Raw genomic sequence first — 22735 nt, forward strand, 5'->3', positions numbered from 1 at the left:
ACAAAAGCAAACAAAACAAAACAAACTGCGCCACATTTAAACAATAAATAATATGTCAATTCAGCCTGAAAGGGGGTGGGAAGAAGAAAACTTATTTAATCCCACCCCTATTTATCATAATATATAAACATAACAATTTCCTCTATTTCAAACTTCAAATCATATAAACAACAACTATAATCACTGTATGATTTTGAAAAATACAACAAAACATCGGATGAAATTAGTTAAATTATAAAATAATATACATATATATATATATATATTCATTATGGTGTTACCACTGTTAACAGATGACTGTTTAAACAGTCATGCAAGCATTAATAATAAACAAATATCAGCAATGGTAATAAACATATACCAACAATGGCAATGGAAACAATAAGCACTGATACAAGTAACAGGTTTACCTTCATGACCCTCTGTTTGAATATTGTGAGTAAACCAGATGTCTATATACTCGCTTAAACTGATGAATACTTTGACATTGCTTGTGGTGTGTATCCAGACTGTTCCAAAGTTTAACCCCACGTGCAGACAAACAAAAGCTTTTGTGTGTGGTTCGAACTTGAGGTAGTTTAAAAACTCCAAATCCTCTCAGATCATGAGTTGCAGTTCGAACAGTAAAAATAACATTGTAGATTAATTGGTAATGATTTGTTAAATGCCTTTAACAGAACTACTAGAGTGTTGTATTTCACCAGATCCATAAATTTAAGCAACTTTGACTGAATAAATAAGTTATGAGTATGATCCCGAAATCCGACCTTGTGAATGATCCGTACTGCTCGTTTCTGTAATATGCATAATGGATTCATTGTGTTCTGATAAGTATTCCCCCACACTTCAATGCAGTATGTAAAGTATGGAAGTACCAGAGTGCAGTATAAGGTACGGAGAGCATTCACATCTAGGTATGGTTTTACTTTGTTCATTATTGAGAGACTTTTTGAGATCTTAGTTTTTATTTGTCTGACGTGAGGTTTCCATGACAATTTGTTATCAATAATAACACCCCAAAATTTTATCTCGTTTACCCTTTCAAGTGGGATACCTTTGATAGTTATTTGCAGTTGTGAATCCATTTTTAGACGACTAAACATCATTACTTTAGTGTTATTAATATTTAAAGATAATTTATTTGTGTGCATCCACTTCTTTATTGCATTTAGTTCCTTGTTCACAGTATTTACAAGCTCCTTATAATTGTCACTACTATAGAATATATTTGTGTCATCCGCAAAGAGGATGATCATCATCATAAAACTTTTCTTCTATTCATTCTCTCTCTCACCCAGGTTGACCTGTCAGTAAGTCCCTCCCACCTTCTGTGATGTCAGAACAGTCTGTAAGGTGTGTGTGTGTGTGTGTGTGTGTGTGTGACAGATCTTATTTAAGGGCTGACTCCGGGCTCGGCATCATCAGCTCACCGTCTGCTGCTTCCAGGGAATAAACTCTGACTGGTTTTCCTGAGACATCTGCTGAAGAAACAGGCAGTAAGGCTTTGCTGGACAAAATCCTGACTGGCTGGATGATTTTTTTTTTAACTCATTAATTTAATCCAAACAGGTTGCCTTACTCACTGCCAGGTCTCGAGTTAAAATAAGATTGACTTGGTGACTGTTTTATTTTTCCTGAAGCTGATTGCTGGCTGCTTCGTTGACATGTCGGCTCGCTAGCGCTGTTTGTTTGCTTACTGTAGGACCACTGGTAGATTCGTGTTTACATGCTGCTCACTGACCAGCACGTTTAGATGCAGTTTCATGCTGTCCTCATTGACTAACTGGTTGTAATTGATTTGCTAACTGGTTCATTTGTTTACCTGGTTTACTGAACACTTTAGTGAAGAAAAGCTTGATGGCTGACTACAGACTGGTTTACAGGCTGGCTTATTGGGCTGAACTGACTGGTGATTGGTTGGTTGTGGTTAACAATCCACGGGTTAGATTGTTGCCTTGTTATTTGAATGTCGTCTGAAGTGCTTCCTGTTTACTGACTATTTTACATCAATAGTTTACAGAGTGGATGTCTGGTTTACTGAGCTACGGGTGGTTTAATAGGTCATTTACTGGTTGTTTCGTGTGTGTTTACTGCTTACTGACTGGTAGTTTTATTCATCACTCAGTAATCTGAGCTCAGTTTGTGTTTCAGGTGCAGAAATGTCTCGAGAATCTGCCCTGCTGCCTCTCACAGGTACGTTTCTCGTTCTTTCTGTCATCCTAACTGAACATTGCACGACACATAAAATGCTGCGTCTGCGTCTGCGTCTGCGTCTGCATCGTCTGCAGACACACAGAGCGTTATTACGCCTGATGGACGCAGTAGTTCTACTTGTTTGATCTTTTGCTACGTTAAGGTAAACCCTGTGGGCGTGGTCCTCTGTCAGCTCCTTAAAGGATCGCTCTGTGTCGTTTCAGGCCTTCTGCTCCTGATCTGCTCGCCGTTTGCTTCGGTATCCAGCGGTCAGTCCTGCATCTCCCTGTCTTTGTTTCAGTCCAATCAGAGTCTTAGTTGTGGCTGCAGAGCTGCTTCAGGGTCCGGTAACAAACGTTCCAAACACCAGAGAACGTGGGGGAGGAGTTCCTTTGGGTGATGTCATACGCCACTTACAGCTGATCACACGTTTCTGTCTACTTGAACTTCTGTTAGATTTTTTTCCTGGGTTCATAGTTTCTCCTGCTCGTCCTCCTCTTCTCCTCCCTTTGATGAAAGCAGTCTCTCATTATTGATTCTTGATTTCCCTCTTGGCTCAGTCCCGCAGCCGCTGGCCTGCGGGTCGCGTGGCGTGGACCTGACGGAGACCGGGACGGTGGTGCTGTGTCCCCCAGACTGTGCCCAGCAGAGGTGGTCTGTGTTTGGAACAGGAATGTACGCCTCCATCTCCTCCGTCTGCGGAGCTGCCATCCACAGGTGGGGCGCCGCCTTCTCTTTATTCCCCCAGCGTCACATTCTCTCGCCGTCCAACACAACTACCGCAACGGGAGCCCTCAATGCTGATTGGCTGACATCGGGGGGGTCGTGGGACAGGTTGGATGGAGGTTGGTAGCCGGTTAGGTTGGAGTCAGGAGGAGCAGATATGGCATAATGGCGAGCAGCAGGAGTCCTGCCCTCTGCTGAACCCTGACAAAACGCCAACGCCATGAAGGAATGTGCAGGACTGAGGGATTAAGCTGTCGACCCTGAACGGCCCCCGATCCCGGCCCTGCTCCCCGAGGAACTGCAGCTCCTTCATGTTTTCCTCTGAAGTCTGATTCTGAAACGCGGCTTCCCGTTTAAAGAGAATCCGTCCTCCCTGCCCAACAATCTGATTCCGATCAAACGAATTGGATCAAGCTGGATTCATTCATTCATTCGGGTCATGAGGACAGTTTCGTTTCTCACCGATGTTGTTTACGTTTTACGATTTGGGTCAGGAGTGATAACTAACGAGACTCCGCCCTCAGAACCTGATGGAGGTTTTCCGTTTGTGTTCCGGTGCGTCCCGGTTCTGCAGAGGGCTGCTCGGTGCGTCTGGAGGCGCCGTCATGGTTCACAAGCAGCCAGGACGTCATCAGTACGTCGCGTCCAACACCAACGGCGTCCAATCACGGAGCCTGTCCAGCTGGACCTCCTCCTTTGACCTCACCAGTAGGTGGTGCTATTTCACACATTAATAATAATAACGATAAACTAGAGATGTATCTACTAGATTATTAACAGACTATTGCACACTGAAGCTCTTCTGCCCCCCCCCCTAGTGGACAGATTAATTATTACAATAGAAAAACAGCATTAAACACCGTGTGTGTGCGTGTGTTGCCAGAGCCAATCAGTGTTCCCCTGGAGTTGACCGGCACCAATACCACTGAAAAGCAAGGTGAATAAAAGACATTCATTTATGTTCCAAGCAGTTTTTTTTCTTAATGATGAATTCATCAGTTCAGATTTCAGTTTTATAATTGATCCTATATTAATAAGACTCCTTCTCGTCTTCTGATTTGCTGCTTTTGATTTCAATGCAAATGCTGTTTGTTTCCAAATGTGGACAAGACGTTTTAGATTAAAAGCCCCTAAATGTCCGCGGGAAGATTTTCCGCCAGCGATGCAGAAAATAACGAACACAGAGTTCACCATGCGAATGTTTTCAGTGTGGACGGATCCATCTGAGACTCTCTTGTTATGTGAATATCAGATTTATTTCTGTGGTTCCAGCTGAGAGGTAAATGATCAGGCGCTTCCTGCTGCCGGATCTTCCGGACTCAGCCTGAATGTGATGCTTGGAGCAGAAACACTGACCTGGGTTTGTTTTTGTTGCTGCAGCCAATAAAACTCTGAAGAAGCCGTCAGTGAAGAAAGCTCTGACAGGTGGAAACAAAGGTACCTTAAAAGTGTTTTGTGCCGGAGTACAACCAAGAACGGCTTTCTTCTCCAGCTGCGGGGGGGGGGGACAAATAATTCCCCTCTGTGTTTTGGTACCGGGTTCCCAAAGTAGGAATTGGCTGAAGGGATCAGGAGATAATTTCCAGAAACCAAATTCATGAAAAAGTTCTTGGAACGAGTCTCTCTGGGACATAATTGTGATTTCAATCCGGTCGGAATCTCTTTTTGTAATAAAAAAACAAATCTGTTCCACACTGACGCTGCAGTGACACGTGTGCGTGTGTGTGTGTGCAGACTGTCAGATAGACATCGCCATGGTGATCGACAGCAGCAACAACATCGGGCAGCGCCGTTTCAACCTGCAGAAAAACTTTGTCACTAAACTGGTCGCCATGCTGAGAGTTGGACAAACCGGACCTCACATAGGTCTGGTCCAGGCCAGGTCCGGGTCCACAACACACACACACACATCTTAGGAGAATAGAACTTACTCAGGATACTCGTGTGTATGTGTCTGTGTGTGTGTGCGTGTGTGTGCGTGTGCAGTGGTTCTCCCAAGACAGAGTTCTCTCTGACAAACTACACTCAGCCTAAAGAGCTTCTGTTTGCTATCAAGGAGCTAGCATTCCTGGGCGGAGACGCCAACATAGGTAAAACACACACACACACACACACGCCGTGACTCCCGGTCAGACGTCTATTGGACCGCTTTCTTCTTTCTGCTGCAGGTAAGGCCATCATGCACACGGCCGATACCTTCTTCACGCAGGAGAGAGGGGGGAGGCGGGGACACCCCAGGGTGATGGTGGTCCTGGTCGACGGCTGGCCATCCGACAACATGGATCAGGGGGCCATGCTGGCTAAAGAGTCCGGCATCAACGTCTTCATGGTGTCTGTGGCCAAACCCTCACCCGAGGAGCTCGCCATGGTGCACGACAAGAACTTCGTGAAGAAGGTCGGCACTTCATTCTCGTTGCTGATTCCTGATGAAACATTTAGTGTCGACTGAAAGCTCCAAGCTTTTGTCCTCCTCCTGCAGGCGGTGTGTCGAGATAATGGTTTCTTCAATTATTCCATCTCCAGCTGGTTCGCCACCACCAAACACGTGAAACCGTTCACCAGGAAGCTCTGCTCGCTGGACCATCTGCTCTGCAGTAAGACCCCCCAGACCTTTGTGTTGTTGTACAGCCAGTGACTGGTTAGCATAGGTTAGCATCAATACTTAAAACCAGCAGCAGCATTAAGAAACGAACAGCCCAAAAATATCACAAAGATAAGGTTAGAACTGCAAAAATGGCCTCCGTTGCTACATTATATTATTCCATCTACCCCCCATAAAGAAGTCTGTTCTGTCCATAGCTTTAAAATGAACAGACTTTTGTGAAGAGATCGCCGCCTGGATGAAACGGGATCAAAGGCTTTGTCACCACCTGGAATCTGTTTTCAGGTAAAACCTGCTACAACTCGGTAAACATCGGCTTCCTCATCGACGGCTCGTCCAGCGTCGGCGTCGACAGCTTCCGACAGGTCCTGGAGTTCCTGGCTGGGATCGCCAGAAGCTTTGAAATCTCTGACGTGGGAGCTCACATCGGTCGGTATCTCACCTGATCGATTGATTGATGGACAAACTAACCGGCTGACCGACTACCTGCCGCCCATCCAGGTGCGGTGCAGTTCACCTACGAACAGAGGCTGGAGTTCGGCATGATGGATCACGCCAACAAAGACAACGCCATCAACGCTCTGAGGAGGATCTCCTACATGAATGGAGGAACGGCCACCGGAGAGGCCATCACTTACGCCACCAAGCGCCTGTTCAGGTAACGGCACACCTGAGTCGCCTGATTCTTTTGTTGGGAGAAGAAGTAGTGCTTCTTAAATGAATTCAAATGCTGAAATCCTAAAAGAAATTGTCGCCCAAAACGAGAATGTAATAAAATATTTCCAGCATAAAATGGGATTTTTATTTTTTTTAAAGCCTCCATTATAAGTAAGTGTGAAATCCAGATGTTTTTGTATCCAGATGGGAATCCGGATCACTCTCAATATTTGATGGGATCAAAGTTAGACCAAGACCCATCTTCAGATTTTTATTCATCCGGATCCTTCCAGCAGTTTTTCTGTAATCCTGCTAACAAAGATTTCTGACGTCACCTCGCCTGAACGTTTTCCACCAACAGGAAGACAGGACCAGGTCGCAACTTCCTGATTATTGTGACAGACGGCCAATCATACGATGACGTCACCACTCCGGCAGCGGCCGCACAAAAAGAAGGTGTGGTATCAAAGATAAAGAAAATGTATCTGCATTTGGTTTGTTGTTAAATCTGCATCATAGTTTGTTCATGTTTTTCTCATCCACCAATCACCAGGCATCTTCATTTACTCAGTGGGCGTGGCCTGGGCGCCCAGGCATGACCTTGAATCGATGTCCTCTGAGCCAAAGGACAGTCACACCTTCTTCACCAGAGAATTCAGCGGCCTGACCGACTTCATCCCGTCGCTGGTCCGAGGCATCTGCCGAGACTTTGCGGCAAACAACTAGACGGGCTCTTACGTCTATATTCTACACCCAAGAGGTCCAGAAGTGACTCGCTCTGCTTAATCGGTTCTGTTCAAACCAGGTCCAAACCCTCAAGAAGGCATTTCAAATACGAGGGCGGCGTTGTATTTAAACTGTACACAATCCAATAACACTTGTGTATAGTGTATAAAAGACAAATAACTTATTCTGATCCAATCAACGGTCAGCAAAACCCAAATCATTCAGCTCAGAAAGCCTGATTGATCCAGGAGGAAAAACTGCTGACAGAGAAAAAGAAACGATTTTAATGTTTACTTTCATTATGGGAAAAACGTAAATATTACGATTACTTACTTATAAACCAGATTTGCTTGCTGTGCTTTCAGACAAATGGGGGGGGGGGGGGCTCATCCTTCATGTGCATTTCATTTTATCTTCTCCTCCTGGGTTATAAATGTAAATGTTTATTTTTTAATGTTGGAATATAGATTAGATTATTTTTTATAAACGTTGAATTGACTTGAAATAAATGGAATCTAAAAGTTGAGGGTTGATTTACAAAGTTAAATTACCCGTGTGGTTCTTTGACAAGCTGATGAAGACTGTGGTGGAGAACTTTTTTTTAATCTGATTTTTTTTTTTGTCTCTGTAAATAAAATAATTTATACAGCGCTGAACATCCAGGCATCAAGTAAGTGATCCATTTAAACAAAACTTGCAAAGACAACAAAGAAGAGAATAATTCTAAACAGAGAAATGTTAAATACATTTTCAGTTTTTGATGGAACAGCCTTTTGTCAGAATCCTGTAGTTTTGAGACATAACAACAACAAAAGGTTGGTTTTCTTTTTATTATTAATGACAGCGTTCATAAATAATAAAACTATAAATCCAATTTCTGGCGTACAGATCTGTGACTGTCATTAAATCTTCAACGCCATGTCGATATGAAATGGAACATAATATCCTTTTCTGTATTTATTATTACATGTATTTCTTGTGCCTATCAATAAAGTTGCATTTACATTATTTGGTTGTTTGTTCGTTGGAAAGGGAAGTGGCGCCATCTGGTGTTTACATGGGAAATTAAGCAGCGTTTGTCATGCTATTGCAATTACTGAATGAATGTTTTTGTGTCATGTCGAAGGATGAGATCCGTGCTGTGAGTTTGTCTTTACTCATGTCGTTAATAAAGTAATAAAAAAAAACTTTCAGCCGCCTCTTCCGCTGTAAGTGACCGGAAACAGACAATTGGGATAACCAATCAGATTTCGAGTTGGCGTCACGTCTAGTCCTGTCATTGGATAGGCATTGGAGAGAGGCGGTGTCACGAGCCGTTGCTTAGAGACGGTAAACTTAGAGACGGTAAACGTCTCTAAACAACGCAAAATGAAATGAATGCGGAAACGGAATAACTTTCATTTTTATCCGGGTGTTTCAAAGTCAGATTATCAACAAACGTTCGTGAGAGGAAGAGGAAGAGGAAGGATCATGCCGAAGAAAGCCAAGGCAGCTGGAAGAGGTGAAGGAGGAGGTAGGAGGGAGGAGGAGAAACTCCCTCTGCAGAAGACAACTCCGGAGGAGAACGTCAAGAAGCGAGAGGAGGCGTTCACTCGGTTTATGCAGGTAACCCCCCCCCCCGACTCCAAGGAACCGGAAGTTTAACATGATTTCATGTTATTATAAATAGAGACTCAGAACAACACGAAGAATATTTATTGTTCGCGCCTCCTTTAGGACAAACTGCAGAAGGAGGAGCGGGAGGCCGCGGTGAACATGCGGAAGGTGAATGAAGGATGGAGGTCCATCCTCCTTCAGACTCGAGACGAGAAGCTGCGTAATGAAGTCATCGTGGCCAAGCAGACCTTCGAGAGGGAGGTCGATCACCTGGACAGCGTCATACAGGTAAATCTTCGCTCTGTTTGGTTGCGCCGCGGGCGGCAGCGTTACCTGCAGAACGCGGAGCGTCTACGGGCTCAGCACGCCAGGCGGGTGACGTCACTGCAGCAGCAGCGGAGAAACGTCTTGCAGAAGCTCGTCGCCACGTTAAGCTCTGAGAGGTCAGTCTACCGGTCTCACCTGAGAAACGTTACCTGTGCATGGATGAAAATGAGATTTTTGATGTTTGACTAATTCGATTTTTCACTTCACACTGTAACAGTGCAGCGAGATCATCAGACTTGTGTCACTTCCTGTGTTCGAGGTGAAGTCAGGGCTGGTTTCGCTGCACGCTGATCCATAATCGCTCTTGTGTGAATGTTGCGTCAGGGATCAGATGTCAACCAACATGGAGCAGCGGCGAGCCGTGCTGGAGGACGCAAAGTTCATGTTGGATCAGCACCACCAAGACGAGATGACGGCGACCCACAAACTATACAAAGACATCATCACAGCACACAACGTGACTCACGATGACATGGTGCGTATAAAGCAAACCAGTTCAGGTGTTCCCAGGTGTGTTGATGCCCCCCCTCTCTGTGGACAGATGGCTAAACTGAGTCTGGAGGAGAGTGAGACTATGGAGGAGAGTGAGACGAAGGAGGAGAGTGAGACGATGGACAAAGAGGTGCTTGGAGCAGAGCAGTCCGCTCAAGAGCTTGATGCAGACGCAAAGAGGGTGGAGCAACTGCAGGTCAGTAGCTACCCCCCCCGGCCATGGGGACGCCATTTGTCTGATTGTTTGTTAGCAGGATTATATAAAAACTGCTGGATGGATCTCGTTGAAAAAAGCGATCTGGATACCAAAACAAATCTGGATTTCCCCATTGAGGCTTTTTCAAAAAATCTCAACTCGTGTCAAGAAGAAAAATGTCTTTCTGGGTCTGATCCAGAATGAGGTCAGGAAAAAATATGAAATGTTAATACTATATTAAAACACATTTATGGATTCAATAATCAGTTAAAATGGACTCCACTGGCCTCTGAGGGTGAGCTGTGGTACGGTACCCGACACCAAGATGTTGCAAGGTAGGGCCTCCATGGATCGGACTGTCTCCAGGACTGTCTCCAGGATGTCCCACAGCTGCTGAAGTGGATTGAGATCCGGGGAAGCTGAAAGCCAAGCCAAGACCTCCTGAGCCCTTCTTGTTTTGTGGCAGGGTGCATTAAAAGGGCCACTGCCAAAGGGAATAGCTTTTCCATGTACATGGTCTGGAACGCCTCGGTAGTTCCCTTCCCATGGTGCATCCTGCTTCCACGCAATGCAAGAGAAAATGCAATTCAACAGACCAGGCTACCTTCTTCTGATGCTCATCAAATGTAGCAGAGAGACGTTTCCGTCGGGAAATGGTGCGCGTGAATGTTGGACTTGTCTTCATCAAGTAAGACAAACAAGACACTCGTCTGCCCAGCCGGTTCAAGTTTATCGTTTCTTTCCTCTCAGGGTTTAATCAGGAAGCAGAAGGAGCTGAATCAATCCGCTCGGGCAGAACACCAGCTGAAGGAGCAGGAAATGAAAGAAGCAATAGCTCAAGTGAAGCAAAAGACTAGCGAGCTTCGGAAGAACCTCAAACAGTCTAAGGCAGCGGCCAAGAAACAGCTCACCGACCTCGTCGTCCACGGCAACAAGGCTATAGAGAAGCTGCATGCGACTTCTGCCAAGGTGAAGTATCTCACGCCGAGCGTATCCACATCTGTGCTTGCTCTCGTTCATCGCTTCACTCCGTGCTATCCAGGGCGAGAGGGTTTTACGTCGCATGGAAATCTGCCGCAAGCTGGAGGTCAAGTGTGGGTTGGTCTTCCCTCCAGAGGAGCAGAGACCGGAGTCCACCGGGCCGGAGGTTGAGGAACCAGAAGCGGTGAGATTTAGATTCTTTGTGTGGACGTGAGGACAGATACAGAAAGAGGAAACATGCCCGTCTGTACTCGCCGACCTCCATGTCTCTTTGTAGGAAGCATCAGAGTTTGCAGAGCTGCGGCCGTTGACGCGGCGCCTCAACTGGGCGGCGCTGCAGCTGGAAGGGCTAAAGAAACACAGAGATGATCTGAGGAGCGAGAACAAGGAGCTGAAACTTCAGCTCCGTCAACACCTGGCGGCCAGCCCCAACACCCCGCCCAAAATGCTGATCCGTGGGACAAAGCCCCGCCCAAAACGCTGACCGTGGGACAACACGACACCATCGTTGAGGCTGTTCACGCCGTCAACGACAGCAATGTTCATGCTAGTTCAAACATGGTGGTTAAGTTTAGTTTAAGTATTGACATTGTTATTGTCATTGTTATAAGGAAGGTTCAATATAATATGGGGCATGGGAAGCATTGTTCAAATACATAAATGTGAAGTAACTCGCAGTGACCCCTGCAAGCAGGTCTGTGTTTAAAAATAAAACCCAGTATTCAGTAAAAGGTGTTTGCCTGGTTGAATTTAAATATGTTTCTATAACACAGTTAAAACGGGCTTAAAATGAAGATAATAGTAATCTCTTTAGTTTGCCATTGGGGAATTGAACTCCTGCCTTAACTTTTATTTTGGAGGTACACTTCCTGTTGGGTGACAAACAGAACATTTTGTTCATACAAAACAAGCGGAGCAGCAGCTTCTGTACAGGTACACCATTTAATAGTTCTTATAGACATTTTATATACAGTTGTATTCTGCTTTGTGGTACAATCTTTCAAATCTGCAGTTTCATAACTTTATGAATAAAAAAAAAAACTTACAAAACTCGCAAACTGACCAGAACTGTTTTTATCAACTTTCTCAGAAGACTAGAAAAAATACTTTTATTGTATTAATCATGCATTACTCAAAGTCTTTAGTTACATAAGAAGTCGAAGCGTGAGTGAACATAGAAATAAAAATGTGTTAGTTGTGATCAATCAGGAGTCAGATCCCTTCAGTAAAAATATTAAATTAAACCAGAAACAAATGTCCCCGCCTCAGAAAAGCTCAGCCAATCAGGTGGCAGCTTTGTTGTCCAAGCCTGAGCTGCAGGAGGTTCCCAATTGGTCCGTTTCTGAAACAGGTTTTTTATTTTAAGGACAAGATTTTGAAATATTCTGAAGTCATCATCGCATCATCGCTGCTACAGTTACAGTTTGGTGAGATTCCATTTCAGCAGGATTTGGCTTTATTTTTTAGAGGACTCTGGTTCATCACAAGAATTTAATTTCACAACACATCAGTCATTTCCTGCTATAAAATTAGATTTTAGCAGCATTCGTGCCTCATACCTTATTTACTCCTGATAAATAAATATGTCATATAGTACTGAACAGAGGAAACGTTTAAATCAGTTGTAGAAATTATAACTAAGGAGAAATTTCAGTCATTTAAAAAAAGATGGGGAGGAATAAAGAACCTTGTAAAACTGCCCAGGTGTGTTCAGGTGACATGGGTCATTACGTCACGCCCAGAGTGAAGCTGCCTGAATGGAGGTATAATGTTCCACGCTACCTGAAGGCAGCATGTTAAGGATTCAATTACAGTATACCCTTTGCTTGGAGCTCATCAGCAGCTCCTTCTCCTCCTCCTCTCCATTTGGCCAAATCCCCACTGAAATTACCTAGATTTTCTCACAAAATCCTTTACGTATGTAAAGGGACGGTGATGCAGTTCGAGAACCACCATGTGACAGGAAACAGGAAATAGAAGAGCGGGAGGGACGATGAGCATTGTAAATAGAGGACTAGTCGGGAATGAGGAACCAGAATTCTCCTTAATGCCGTTAACAAAGACGTTTATAAAAACGATTATAAAAACTAGATTTATTTCACATCCACATGTAACCAACTCCCAAAGTCTGAATACTGGACCTGTAACCTCAGCGGTTAAAACGCAGCGCTCTGATTGGGCCACCAGGGGCTGTGGCGGGGGTGGATTAACCAATCAGCTTCTTTTTCATCAGAGAGCCCGAATCTGAATTTTTACCTGATTTAGAAAAAAAATAAAATCTGCAGCTAATGTTGGCTTTCTTACCAATGCTCGAATTTACCTTCTGAAAAACAAAATCTTCTTTAGTCTATAAAAACTTCAATATGATAAAACAATGAAGGTTAAAACATCACACGTTCGGTTCCTCCGTTAGGAACAGTGGAGATTGAGACTTGAAAGGAAAAATCCCCCCGGTACGTTTCTCCAAAATGGAGCAAGGAGATTTATGAAAGATTTGCAAATATTAGGAATTATGAGTCAAATGGAACTCAAGTGGGTATCTCAGACAACAAAAACACACAACATTTGGGGGATTTTTCCCTGAAGTCTGTCTGCTCTGTTTCTGCTCTCCGTGGGGGCGGAGCTTGAGTAGTGTCATCAGAGCTATGTTCAGGACTCTGCAGATGAGGGCGATGACATCACAGGACAGGTGAGCTTCTCAGTGACGACCTGCGGGGTTTAAACGTTTCCATGACGTTTGTGTTTCTGCTGCTGATCCTCTTTCAATCAGTCAGAGACACACACAGAGCCACCTCTTCACCCGTGTGCGTGTTCAGTCATCTGATGGAGTCGCATCCAGTCTTTCAATACTATATATTCTGTGTCCAGAGACCCGAACAGACCTGAGTACTGTTAATGTCTCTCTCTCTCCCCCTCCATCCATCTCTCTTGCCCCGGGGTGCTTCTCCTCCTCCTCCCCGGTCTACACGTAGACCCTGGCGAGGGCGTCGGCTCCGGCGGAGGCGATGTAGGCCTTGGATGGGTGGAAGGCCACGTCATAGATGGCCTCCTCGCTCTTTTTCCTGTGAGCTGTGATCTCCTGGACGCACGTCTTACTGTCGAGGTTCCACAGACGCAGAGAGCAGTCGTGACCTGAGGGGAGGATGGAGAGAATAAGAGGAGGCGGAGAAAGGGCTGCGAAGAGGAAGCGACGATCGAGCGTCAGAGATGGTGTTGGGTTTAAAAAGAGACTCACTGCCAGACATCAGGTAGATCCCGTTAGGATCCACAGCCAGACTGGTGACGGCATCCAGGTGAGCCACCATAGCATGGGTCACTTTACCTGCACACAGACAGACAGGTACCAACATGCAGGGAGACACATCTTTACAGCGCACACAGGAGGGTACCCGACTTTGGGGAGCCGCTTTGACTCACCGGATTTGTTATCGTAGAACTTGATGTGTCGGTCTTCGTGAGCGGTGATGGTGACGGGCAGCGTGGGGTGGCTCACCACCTTGTTGATGTGATTGGACTCCGGAAGAGCTGAGCGGATCAATGAGGGGAACCAAGAGGGGATGGGAGAACAGACAAAAAAAACAAAGAACGGATGAGGGCAGATCAAAATATGGAAGATTACGATGTTTATAATCAACTACTGATCACTTACTGCCTTCTCCCTGCCCCTTCAGAACCAGCGCACTCTTGCAAGTCTCCAGATCGTACACCACCACGTCTCCGCTGTTAAACGACACCACCATGTGGGCGGGGTCGCAACCGTTGAAGTCCACCGCCGTGGGGACGCCGTGTTCTGCACACACACACACACACACACACACACACACAGGATCGATGTGATGCTGTTCCCGATGCATCCTCTAGATGGCGCTACGCCACTGCTCTCCCGTCCTCACTCTTGTTTGTATTAAAAGTGCTGATGCAGGGGTTCTTCTCCGACGGGTTCCACAGTTTGACCGTTCCGTCGGCCGAGCAGGACAGGAGGCGGTTTTTGATGCCGCTGTAAGCCAAGCCCCACACGGCATCGCTGTGGCCCAGCCACGACCCCGCCAGGACGCCGGCATCTGATTGGACAGGAGGTGGGAGAGAGGACATTTTTTTTAGAAAGCAAAGACGTTTTGGAGAATCGTTGCGAGTTTGTGTGCGTGTGTTGGGGTACCGTAGGTATCGTAAGGGTCCACATTGGAGCTGGGGATGTTCCACCACTGGATGGTTGAGTCGATGCCCCCACTGAAACACTGCTCACCGCTGGAGGTCATCGCCAACGACAACACTGGACCGCTGGGGAGCAGGAAGGCGAGAGCTAATGTACCCGACAAGCATCTACAGCAGCACCGATCAATGTGCTCGTTATTACTGTGTGTGTGTGTGTGTGTGTGGTGTGTGTGTAGATACGTACACATGGGCTCTGAATGTGTAGACGGGCTCGACATCAAACGAGGCACTTCTAAAAAAAAAAAAAAAAAAGCAACGAAAAGGCAGAAAAAAAAAATGTCAGACTGAGCACAAAACCGTGAGAGGGCGCTGCAGTGGAGGATTATGGGTAGAACTCTGATCCATCAGTGTTTGAGGCTCGGATCAGAAAGTGCCAGAGATAAAAATGAGATGCTAATGCTAAAAGAGGCTGCCGTGACACGGCGAGGTTCCGTGGAGGTGGATGGCGTTCTCTGCTCAGACGGGGAGGATCTCCCTGATCTGGCCCGTCTCCCAGCTCAGCGCTTACTTTTTGGCGGGGACGGTCTTGGTGAGGTTCCACAGTTTGAGGGTGTGGTCCTCGGACACCGTGACCAGACACGGCTCGACAGGATGGAAGGCCAGCGCTCGAACGCCATCGAAGTGGCTCCGCAGCGTGTATTTGGGGTTCCACGTCTTCCTGAAGGAAGACTCTTTATTGGACGGCAGCTGCGGTGGATACGTGGACAGAGGGATTAATGGACGGAGCGTTCCGAGCCCAGCCGTGGCTTTCGGGCCGTGTCTTACGTCGTAGCTGTAGTCTGTTTCGTCGTTGGCAACCGTGAGGTCAGCGAGGTCGCCCAAACCCAGCACGCTCTCCAACACGTCGTCTGAGCCCCCCAGGAGGAAGGACTTCCCGCCGCCGGGAGGAAACGGAAGAGGCTCTGCTACAAAGAGGCAGGTGGAATGAACAGCAGTTTAGCGAACGTCCCGGCGGTCCGCCTGCCTTACCCCACTCTGTCCCGTCTCCAGAACTCCGAGCCTCGCCCGCTCCCTCTCCATCCTCCGCCGTCACCAGAAAGTCAAACTCTTTCAGCGCCTCCTCCGTGTCGGCGTCGTCCTCCGACGCCAAGCCCTCGTTGCCCATCTGGAGGAGGAAACAGAGGCGAGTCGGGGACGGATGGATGAGGACAGGAAGGAGGGAACAGATGGAGGGGGGGGGGGTACCTTGGCTTTGTGTTTCTTGGCTCTGTGGTGTTTGTCAGTGTTGATGTCATCCATCAGGTCTCCTTCCTCGTCCTCTTCCTCATCACTGTCCTCTGCGTTTTCCAAGAAGTTGAACGTCTCCAGAACGTCTCCCGGACTCCTGGACACAAAAACACACAAAAGTTACGACCAGCGAGTGACCTCTGACCCCCCCCCCCCTCCACTCGGCAACCAGGTGCGTCTACCTCTTGTCGTCCTTGCAGCGCTCCGTTCCGTTGATCAGGTGCTGCAGGTTCTTGTTCTCCACAGAACCGTTCTGCTCGGATCCCGACAGGCCGAGCAGAGAGCGAACCCTCTGAGTGCGAACGTCCAGGATGGTGTCCGTGTATCCTACTTCCTGAAGGTACCTGGAAACACGCACACACACACACACACCACCACCGTTACCAGTGTCCTTTTGTCTGGCCACGCAAAAAGATTCTAAGTTCAAGTGTAGCTTAAAATAGAGAAATAAAATCTTCTTTTGGACAGTCATCAGACATCGAGTCTTCTTACTGTCTGAGTAGTTGTCTTCCCTGTTTCCAGGTGAGCTGACTGTTGGCTGGAACAGGAGAGACGTCTGAGTCTTTGGTGTCTGAAGGACAGCACACACACACACACACACACACACAGACACAGATGTGTCAACACTGAATAGCAAGCATTCAGACTTCGAGACATTTCTCTGCCATGTGAAAAAGCTTCCTGAAAGTCGTAGTTGACAGAATCCGTCTCAGTAAAAACATTATCCCATTAATCCCGTTTCAGAGCAGCAACGGAACGGATGAGCCGGATGCTGCGGAGCAGGAGGGTGGGAGACGAGCGGTCTGCGTCACCCACCTGTTTCGAAGCTTGGCATCTTCATCTCTCCTTGATTTAACTCCGTTCCATATTTTAATTTGTGGTATTTTGCTCTGATGAAAAATCACAACAAAACAAAACTTTAATGACAATTTTACATCAAATTGATAAACTATTACAGGATACTGTGCAACTACTTACTGCAGTTTTCATTGTGTACAACATGAGATGAGGAAATGAATCTCTATCTTCATCATGATGAAGTCGGAGACGACGGCAGTTCTTACCTTTCCTGTTTTAAAGCATATTCTAACATTTTTATTCTTCGAACCAGGTCGTTCTTCAGGTTCTCCTGCCCTTTCCTCTCGCCCTGCAGGAACGCTATCCTCGCCTGGAAACACAGACACAGATCAGAGTCATCAAACCAGACCGGAAGACGCAAGCAACACAAGAGGGACGCCGACACACATCAACCACACGACTTATGAACCAAGTGCTTCATCTCCAGATGTGCATTTCTTGGTGTCCCCCACTCCTCCCCCAATGGCAGGAAGGGGGACACACACCTGTCTCAATGCTCATTTGTCTGTGAGCAGCTGCTGCTGAAACCCAACACTGATGAGGGCTGACATCTATTTATACACACACACACACACACACAATCTCTGTCAGGATGCCTATGGCAACAGGGGGGGGGGGGGGTTCATGGGCAAACTGGGGTCATGAGTTCCTTTAGTACGGGTCACCGTGACGACACAGAATCCGAAAGGTCCATCCCAGAGAGGCAGATAAAACGGCAGAAGAACCGGTTTCCACCCATTTTCTGTGCAGTCCTCTTGTCCCGCTCCGTTGCCACGGTGATTCGGCTGATTGGTAAGTAGGAAGCAGCGAGTCAGCTATTTCTGACGTGAAGGTAAACACGTCATACGAGCTCCTGTGAGCTACCCTGGGCTAACAGGCACCTCCGGCCAATCAGCTAATAACAACCTAGCCTAGCAACAAAGATGCTACGAGCTACACTGTCTTTTTAACACAACACGGGACGAGCGCTACGTTTCAGGTCACGCTACAGCTTCAAAGCCAAAGGGCATCCAAGCCAACGGACGGAAGACAGAAGTCACACCTCCCCACCCGTCTAAAGCACCTGCTGAAATGGAATCAAGCGCTCCTCGGGGAGTTGTAGTGAGGTCAGAGCGCAGTGATGGTGGCGATGAAGAAGTGAGATCACTGACCCAGATTTACAAGGCTGCCCGATTCAGGGGTGGGGGTTCATCAACAACACACACACACACACACACCACTCAGTAGGTGTAAATCAATAATGAAATTGATTTGTTGCTTAATCCTGTCTTATTTATTTTTGTGACTGACAGACAGTTGAACCTCGGCCTGTGTGCGTGTGTGTGTGTGTGTGAAATTATTTCAGGCCGTCTACTTTTAGCGTACAGCTGGGATCGGGCTGTCAGAGCAGGGCCCAGTGGGCCAGGACGCCGTTAGGAAGTCCCCCCCAAGCACTGACCCAAGGGCAGACAGACTCCTGTCAAGGTAAACACGGTGACCTTTGACCCCCTCGGCTCCAGGTCTGGTTAAAATCTAGATTTTGGTTGTTCAAGGGATTGAAACACAGCACCTCTTCCAATGCAACCTCAGTTTAACATCTGGAGATCTTTTCAGCTCAAAAGGAGAAACGTTAAAGTCCTGTGGCGTTCTGGATCAGAACCCCACTTAGAGGCTGTGGGTGGGACCTAAGGAGAACCGTTCACACTCCCAAACCCTAACATGTGGCCTCACTAAATCAGATCTGCAATGAATGGGGGGGCAGAATTCCACCCCAGTGATGTCAGAGGCTGATCTCTGGATCCTGGGATCATTTAGTTGGCATGGAGAGCAATTCGGTTCATCCGGGAGGTTTCCTTTTAGCGCTGGGGGTTCTGGTATTTCATCGCCTTTCATAACACAAGGTGTATCTTTTACATTTTTTTGTTTGAAAGCAGAATAAAATGTGGGAAATTCGAGATGTTGAAAGACAAAACAACTCGTAAAGATTTGGCGTAACTAAACGCACACACAAGATAAAAGAAACAAATCACACTCTGACACACCTCCCATTAAAGCTTTAACCAAACAGTCGCACCGTTTGCAGCGTTTTCCCAGTCAAATACTCTTTGAACCACATCATTGCAGGTGTTGTACAGACCTTTGGTAAAACTCTGTTTAGCCACATTATTGCATGAGCGCAGGTGACATGCTAAGCTAGCCAGGTAAGCAGCACCTCTTCCTCCTGCAGCTCTCCCCGATGGCAGCAAATACAGATTCAGCATCAATATTTTACGGCTCGGGTTGGTTTAACAAGCCCGGACTGTAAAACCCATCTGCTGCTGCTTCCTGCGGCGCTCCGACAGGACGGATCTTAAACTTCTCATACAGTTAAACAACCTGATTTTCGGATGAGAGCTCTACTGTGAAGCATCGCCGGCTCCTGGGCTCTCCCTGAGGGACTCAGGAACGTTAGAAACTGGTTCAAGAACTGTCGGCGGGACGGCAGCGTTTCGGTGGCGTATCGAAGCCCTTCCAGAGTTTCCCGGGAATGACAGACGTTCACGGGGAGGACCGTTGAAACATTTGCCCTTTTGGTCGGCTCAATTCAGCAGCCGCTGGTACGTTTGACTCTCATCAGAATCTGCCAGCGTCATGCTTCAGGCATCCAGTGTCACAACGCAACAAGTCAGAGCAAACACAGAGTGCGCCTAGACCTCGCCTCACACTGCTGCAGGGTGTGTTATGACAAAGACGTGACCTGCCCCACATTTAAGTACTTCACACAGTCGTAGAGAAACTACAGCCGAATGTCCACCGGACAGTCGGATGAGCCTCACCACGTAAAACCGACTTGTTTTAATATCATCTTTCTCTTCATGTGTCGAAAACCGGAATCCACAACATCCAGACATGACAAGTTTAGTTTTTACTCAATCGGGGCTGACAGAGACGACTATGTTTGTCAAAATGATGAGGTTAAAATAATTCTGACGTTGTCTAAGAAGATTTATGAGTTTATCATCATAACAAAAACATGATAGAGTGTTTGTTTTTGAGGCAGTCTGGGAGCTTCAGTTTAGTTCACAGGCGTGATCTAGAATATTTTAATAGTAGCCCATTAACTGTTAATATGATTAAGTGTCATTTTATTTTTAAAAACCACAACTAGACATAAACATATGTCGTACAATGATAGCTTTACTTGATTTTTGCACAGTGCAGATCCTGTTTAATGTCATTACATCACCGTGTGTAATGACAATAAAGTGCTATTCTATTCTATTTGACATTCAGCAGCTCGGGCCCGGCTGTTGAGTGGGCAACATCGGCTAATAACACGGCTACACCTGGATCCACTCCTTCACGAAGCGTCCGCGACGGAGGCTTCAATTACAGAGTCGCATGCGAGCAGAGGGAAGCTAACGGCGAATGCTAAATGCCGAGTTCCCCTTTGACAGCACGGCGATGCTAACAGCTAACAACCGAGCGCTGACCTGTTAGCTTTACAGCTTAGCTAGCCAAGTTAGAAACATTTGTTCGGCTGTGAACGTCAATTCGGGCCACGATAGTTGTCAAGTGGAACGTCACAGAGAAAATAGTACGTGGCATTTTTGTTTTGTTTAACAACCACAACTTGGTTTAAATTATACTGGACTGTCCACCGGTTGTTGTGCTTCCTAGCTTGCGCTAGCCTGTATTTAATGCAATGCTAAATGGCTAACCTGGAGCTCGGCCCTCTCCACTTCCCAGTGTGCCCTCTCCATCTCGAACCTGGCCCATTCGTGCTGGATGTAGTGTAGAATACCCGGGATAGTGTACTGCTGCTGCGGCCGGGGAAGTTCGTCCTGTTGGTGGGGCACCATGACTCCACCGCCACCTCCGATCGGGGGATTAGCGCTGATGTTGCTGCCCTGCTGCTGCTGCTGCTGCTGCTGCGGCGGCGGAGGCTGTCGTGGGTCTCCCGTTCCAACCCCTCCTCCGCCGGGGCGCTCGTCCATGTTTTTTTTTTTTTTTTTTTAGAAAAGTAGAAGGAAAGTCCCAGACAGTAACGTTGCGCTGAATAATTCTCGTGCCCCCCTTGAATCCGTCTATAGCTCCGCCGCGCTATGTGACGCTGGTTGCCCCTACGGGGCTGCGGTGAGTGCGAATGATTGCAGACGCGGTGTTTACGTGTGGAGCTACCCGGCCGCCATTACTATCCTCTGTTTCTCACTGGATACGATGTTCATGGAGCGAGAACGCATTCGCGTTGCATGACGGGAAAGATAAATCCTCGTTTTCCTGTCATCGCAGTATATCATGTAACATTTTAGGCACTCGGAAAATGTAGATTCCCCGTCTTGGTTCATGATTCACATTCATATTCATTCTATGAATAAATGATTACCTATGTTGTTTATTATGACAATAAAATGTTTAATATAATCTATAAGAACATCATCTACAACATTTAAAACAAAATACAGATATCCTATTAGCGCCACAACGATCTGAAATGTGGGCGTCTTTAAAATTCTTATTTCCGGTTTGCACTTTAAGGCACCAGAATCACTGAGCATGCGCCAATCATGCGATGGGGCTCAGTTAGCTACAAGCTAACAGTTCTCGGTGAGTTCAAGAAACATTTGCGCCGTTTAAATACCTGTCGTACAAAAGACGTATGATTTATTAAAACATCGTTAATTGACGGTCGTAGTTGTGACGTGTGTACGTACGTACAGTGTGCTGCCTTTAGGATCTCCTTAGACACTGTAAATTCCGCAATTGAAGTTGTAAACAATGGAGAGTGCGTAAGGGTATTCAAATGAGATACACAAGTGTAATCCAGCAGGAATGTACTGTCTTGTGGTACTGAAATATTTGAGTATTTCCGCCATCACACAATATATTTAGCATCCTTACTTGTAAATAATACAGTACACCTGTATTGGCTCAAAACAGGTGTCAGAAGTAAATGTCAAGATGAAACAAAACCTCTGAGCTCCTGCTTTTGCCTCAGGCAAGAACGTCTTTGAAGCAATAAGAGTAGATGCCAGACAGGCGTTTGCTGATTATATTTGTGCTGATGACAGGCCGTCTTGTTCATGCCTTGCTCGTCTCAGATCGGAGGATGATCAAGTTCCTGCTGATGGTGAACCGGCAGGGCCAGACCAGACTGTCCAGGTATTACCAACCTGTGGAGCTCAGCAGGAGAGCGGCGCTGGAGGCCGACGTGGTCCGCTGCTGCCTGAGCCGCAAGAAGGACCAGGTGACCCTTCCCGGAGAAGACAAGAGTTTGGTAATCGATCTCAAACTATAAACCCAGTGTTTGTGCTGTCAACTTGTGTCCAGTGTTCCTTTGTGGAGTATAAGGACTTTAAACTCGTGTACCGTCAGTACGCTGCTCTCTACATCGTGGTCGGCGTGACAGACAGTGAGGTGAGCGACACACCTGAGCGGCAGGTTTCAGCTGCTCCAGAGCGTTGTACGACAGCTGAAGTTGAACCTCGCGTTGTCTCCACAGAACGAGCTCTCCATCTACGAACTAGTTCATAACTTCGTAGAGGTTTTGGATAAATACTTCAGTCGAGTGGTGAGTTCAGGAGAGCTTCAGCCTGAAACTGATTCCCTTGATCAGATTACGTCATTTTTCATTCTGATTCCCGTTTGTCTCCCGACAGAGTGAACTGGACGTATCCTTTAATCACTCCGGCGTCATCTGTACTTCCTGTCTGACGTAGATGAAGTTTCTTTGACCCCCCCGCGTCACCATCAGATCATGTTCAACCTGGACCGGGTTCACGTCATCCTGGACGAGATGATCCAGAACGGCCACATCGTGGAGACAAACAAGAGCCGCGTCCTAGCGCCGCTCACCGCTCTTGATAAGATGACTGACTGACATACAGGAAGTGATGTCATAGACCGTTTAAGAACTGACACGAGGAAGTTGAACCTGAATTGTGTAAACGAATTCAAACATCCCATAATTGTCGGGATCACTG

The 22735-nt window shown here is 46.8% G+C and overlaps 4 protein-coding genes across 4 annotated transcripts; 3 read left to right on the forward strand and 1 right to left on the reverse strand.

Annotated features, from left to right (window-relative positions):
* The first annotated feature begins 2159 nt into the window (after positions 1–2159).
* On the forward strand, positions 2160–6906 carry coch (coagulation factor C homolog, cochlin (Limulus polyphemus)). The gene is made up of 14 exons (XM_068752172.1): positions 2160–2193; positions 2418–2462; positions 2754–2910; positions 3494–3627; positions 3803–3856; positions 4300–4356; positions 4654–4801; positions 4906–5009; positions 5088–5314; positions 5399–5513; positions 5807–5950; positions 6023–6179; positions 6540–6634; positions 6732–6906. The coding sequence occupies exons 1-14, from the start codon at positions 2160–2162 to the stop codon at positions 6902–6904; spliced, it is 1644 nt and encodes a 547-aa protein (XP_068608273.1). The 3' UTR covers positions 6905–6906.
* A 1468-nt stretch (positions 6907–8374) lies between these two features.
* On the forward strand, positions 8375–10980 carry ccdc65 (coiled-coil domain containing 65). The gene is made up of 7 exons (XM_068752173.1): positions 8375–8509; positions 8621–8943; positions 9152–9302; positions 9369–9515; positions 10266–10484; positions 10558–10680; positions 10774–10980. The coding sequence occupies exons 1-7, from the start codon at positions 8375–8377 to the stop codon at positions 10978–10980; spliced, it is 1305 nt and encodes a 434-aa protein (XP_068608274.1).
* Positions 10981–11426: 446 nt separating this feature from the next.
* Positions 11427–20950, reverse strand: strn3 (striatin, calmodulin binding protein 3). Its single transcript, XM_068752333.1, has 16 exons — positions 20474–20950; positions 17000–17103; positions 16752–16825; positions 16428–16506; positions 16118–16279; positions 15894–16032; positions 15678–15813; positions 15474–15613; positions 15217–15395; positions 14893–14940; positions 14653–14774; positions 14390–14557; positions 14146–14286; positions 13914–14021; positions 13732–13818; positions 11427–13628 (listed from the first exon to the last, which is right to left on the reverse strand). Exons 1-16 carry the CDS (start codon positions 20747–20749, stop codon positions 13459–13461), a joined length of 2133 nt encoding a protein of 710 aa, XP_068608434.1. The 5' UTR covers positions 20750–20950; the 3' UTR covers positions 11427–13458.
* Positions 20951–21858: 908 nt separating this feature from the next.
* On the forward strand, positions 21859–22677 carry ap4s1 (adaptor related protein complex 4 subunit sigma 1). The gene is made up of 5 exons (XM_068752334.1): positions 21859–21999; positions 22083–22169; positions 22255–22323; positions 22412–22423; positions 22507–22677. The coding sequence occupies exons 1-5, from the start codon at positions 21862–21864 to the stop codon at positions 22630–22632; spliced, it is 432 nt and encodes a 143-aa protein (XP_068608435.1). The 5' UTR covers positions 21859–21861; the 3' UTR covers positions 22633–22677.
* Positions 22678–22735: the final 58 nt, after the last annotated feature.

Source organism: Brachionichthys hirsutus, chromosome 18 (genome assembly GCF_040956055.1).
Source record: "Brachionichthys hirsutus isolate HB-005 chromosome 18, CSIRO-AGI_Bhir_v1, whole genome shotgun sequence".
NCBI classification, from domain to species: domain Eukaryota; kingdom Metazoa; phylum Chordata; class Actinopteri; order Lophiiformes; family Brachionichthyidae; genus Brachionichthys; species Brachionichthys hirsutus.

Excerpts from the sequence above, each read along its gene's own strand:
- ap4s1 (XM_068752334.1), top strand. The coding sequence starts at position 21,862 with ATGATCAAGTTCCTGCTGATGGTGAACCGGCAGGGCCAGACCAGACTG. Across the intron at positions 22,000-22,082 it reads TGAGCCGCAAGAAGGACCAG|TGTTCCTTTGTGGAGTATAA; the intron begins GTGACCCTTCCC and ends ACTTGTGTCCAG. Across the intron at positions 22,170-22,254 it reads TCGGCGTGACAGACAGTGAG|AACGAGCTCTCCATCTACGA; the intron begins GTGAGCGACACA and ends TTGTCTCCACAG.
- strn3 (XM_068752333.1), bottom strand. The coding sequence starts at position 20,749 with ATGGACGAGCGCCCCGGCGGAGGAGGGGTTGGAACGGGAGACCCACGA. Across the intron at positions 16,280-16,427 it reads GGAAGACAACTACTCAGACA|GTACCTTCAGGAAGTAGGAT; the intron begins GTAAGAAGACTC and ends GCGTGTTTCCAG. Across the intron at positions 14,775-14,892 it reads TACACATTCAGAGCCCATGT|CGGTCCAGTGTTGTCGTTGG; the intron begins GTACGTATCTAC and ends CCTGCTCCCCAG.
- ccdc65 (XM_068752173.1), top strand. The coding sequence starts at position 8,375 with ATGCCGAAGAAAGCCAAGGCAGCTGGAAGAGGTGAAGGAGGAGGTAGG. Across the intron at positions 8,510-8,620 it reads CGTTCACTCGGTTTATGCAG|GACAAACTGCAGAAGGAGGA; the intron begins GTAACCCCCCCC and ends CGCCTCCTTTAG. Across the intron at positions 9,516-10,265 it reads AGAGGGTGGAGCAACTGCAG|GGTTTAATCAGGAAGCAGAA; the intron begins GTCAGTAGCTAC and ends CTTTCCTCTCAG.
- coch (XM_068752172.1), top strand. The coding sequence starts at position 2,160 with ATGTCTCGAGAATCTGCCCTGCTGCCTCTCACAG. Across the intron at positions 3,857-4,299 it reads CAATACCACTGAAAAGCAAG|CCAATAAAACTCTGAAGAAG; the intron begins GTGAATAAAAGA and ends TTGTTGCTGCAG. Across the intron at positions 6,180-6,539 it reads GCCACCAAGCGCCTGTTCAG|GAAGACAGGACCAGGTCGCA; the intron begins GTAACGGCACAC and ends TTCCACCAACAG.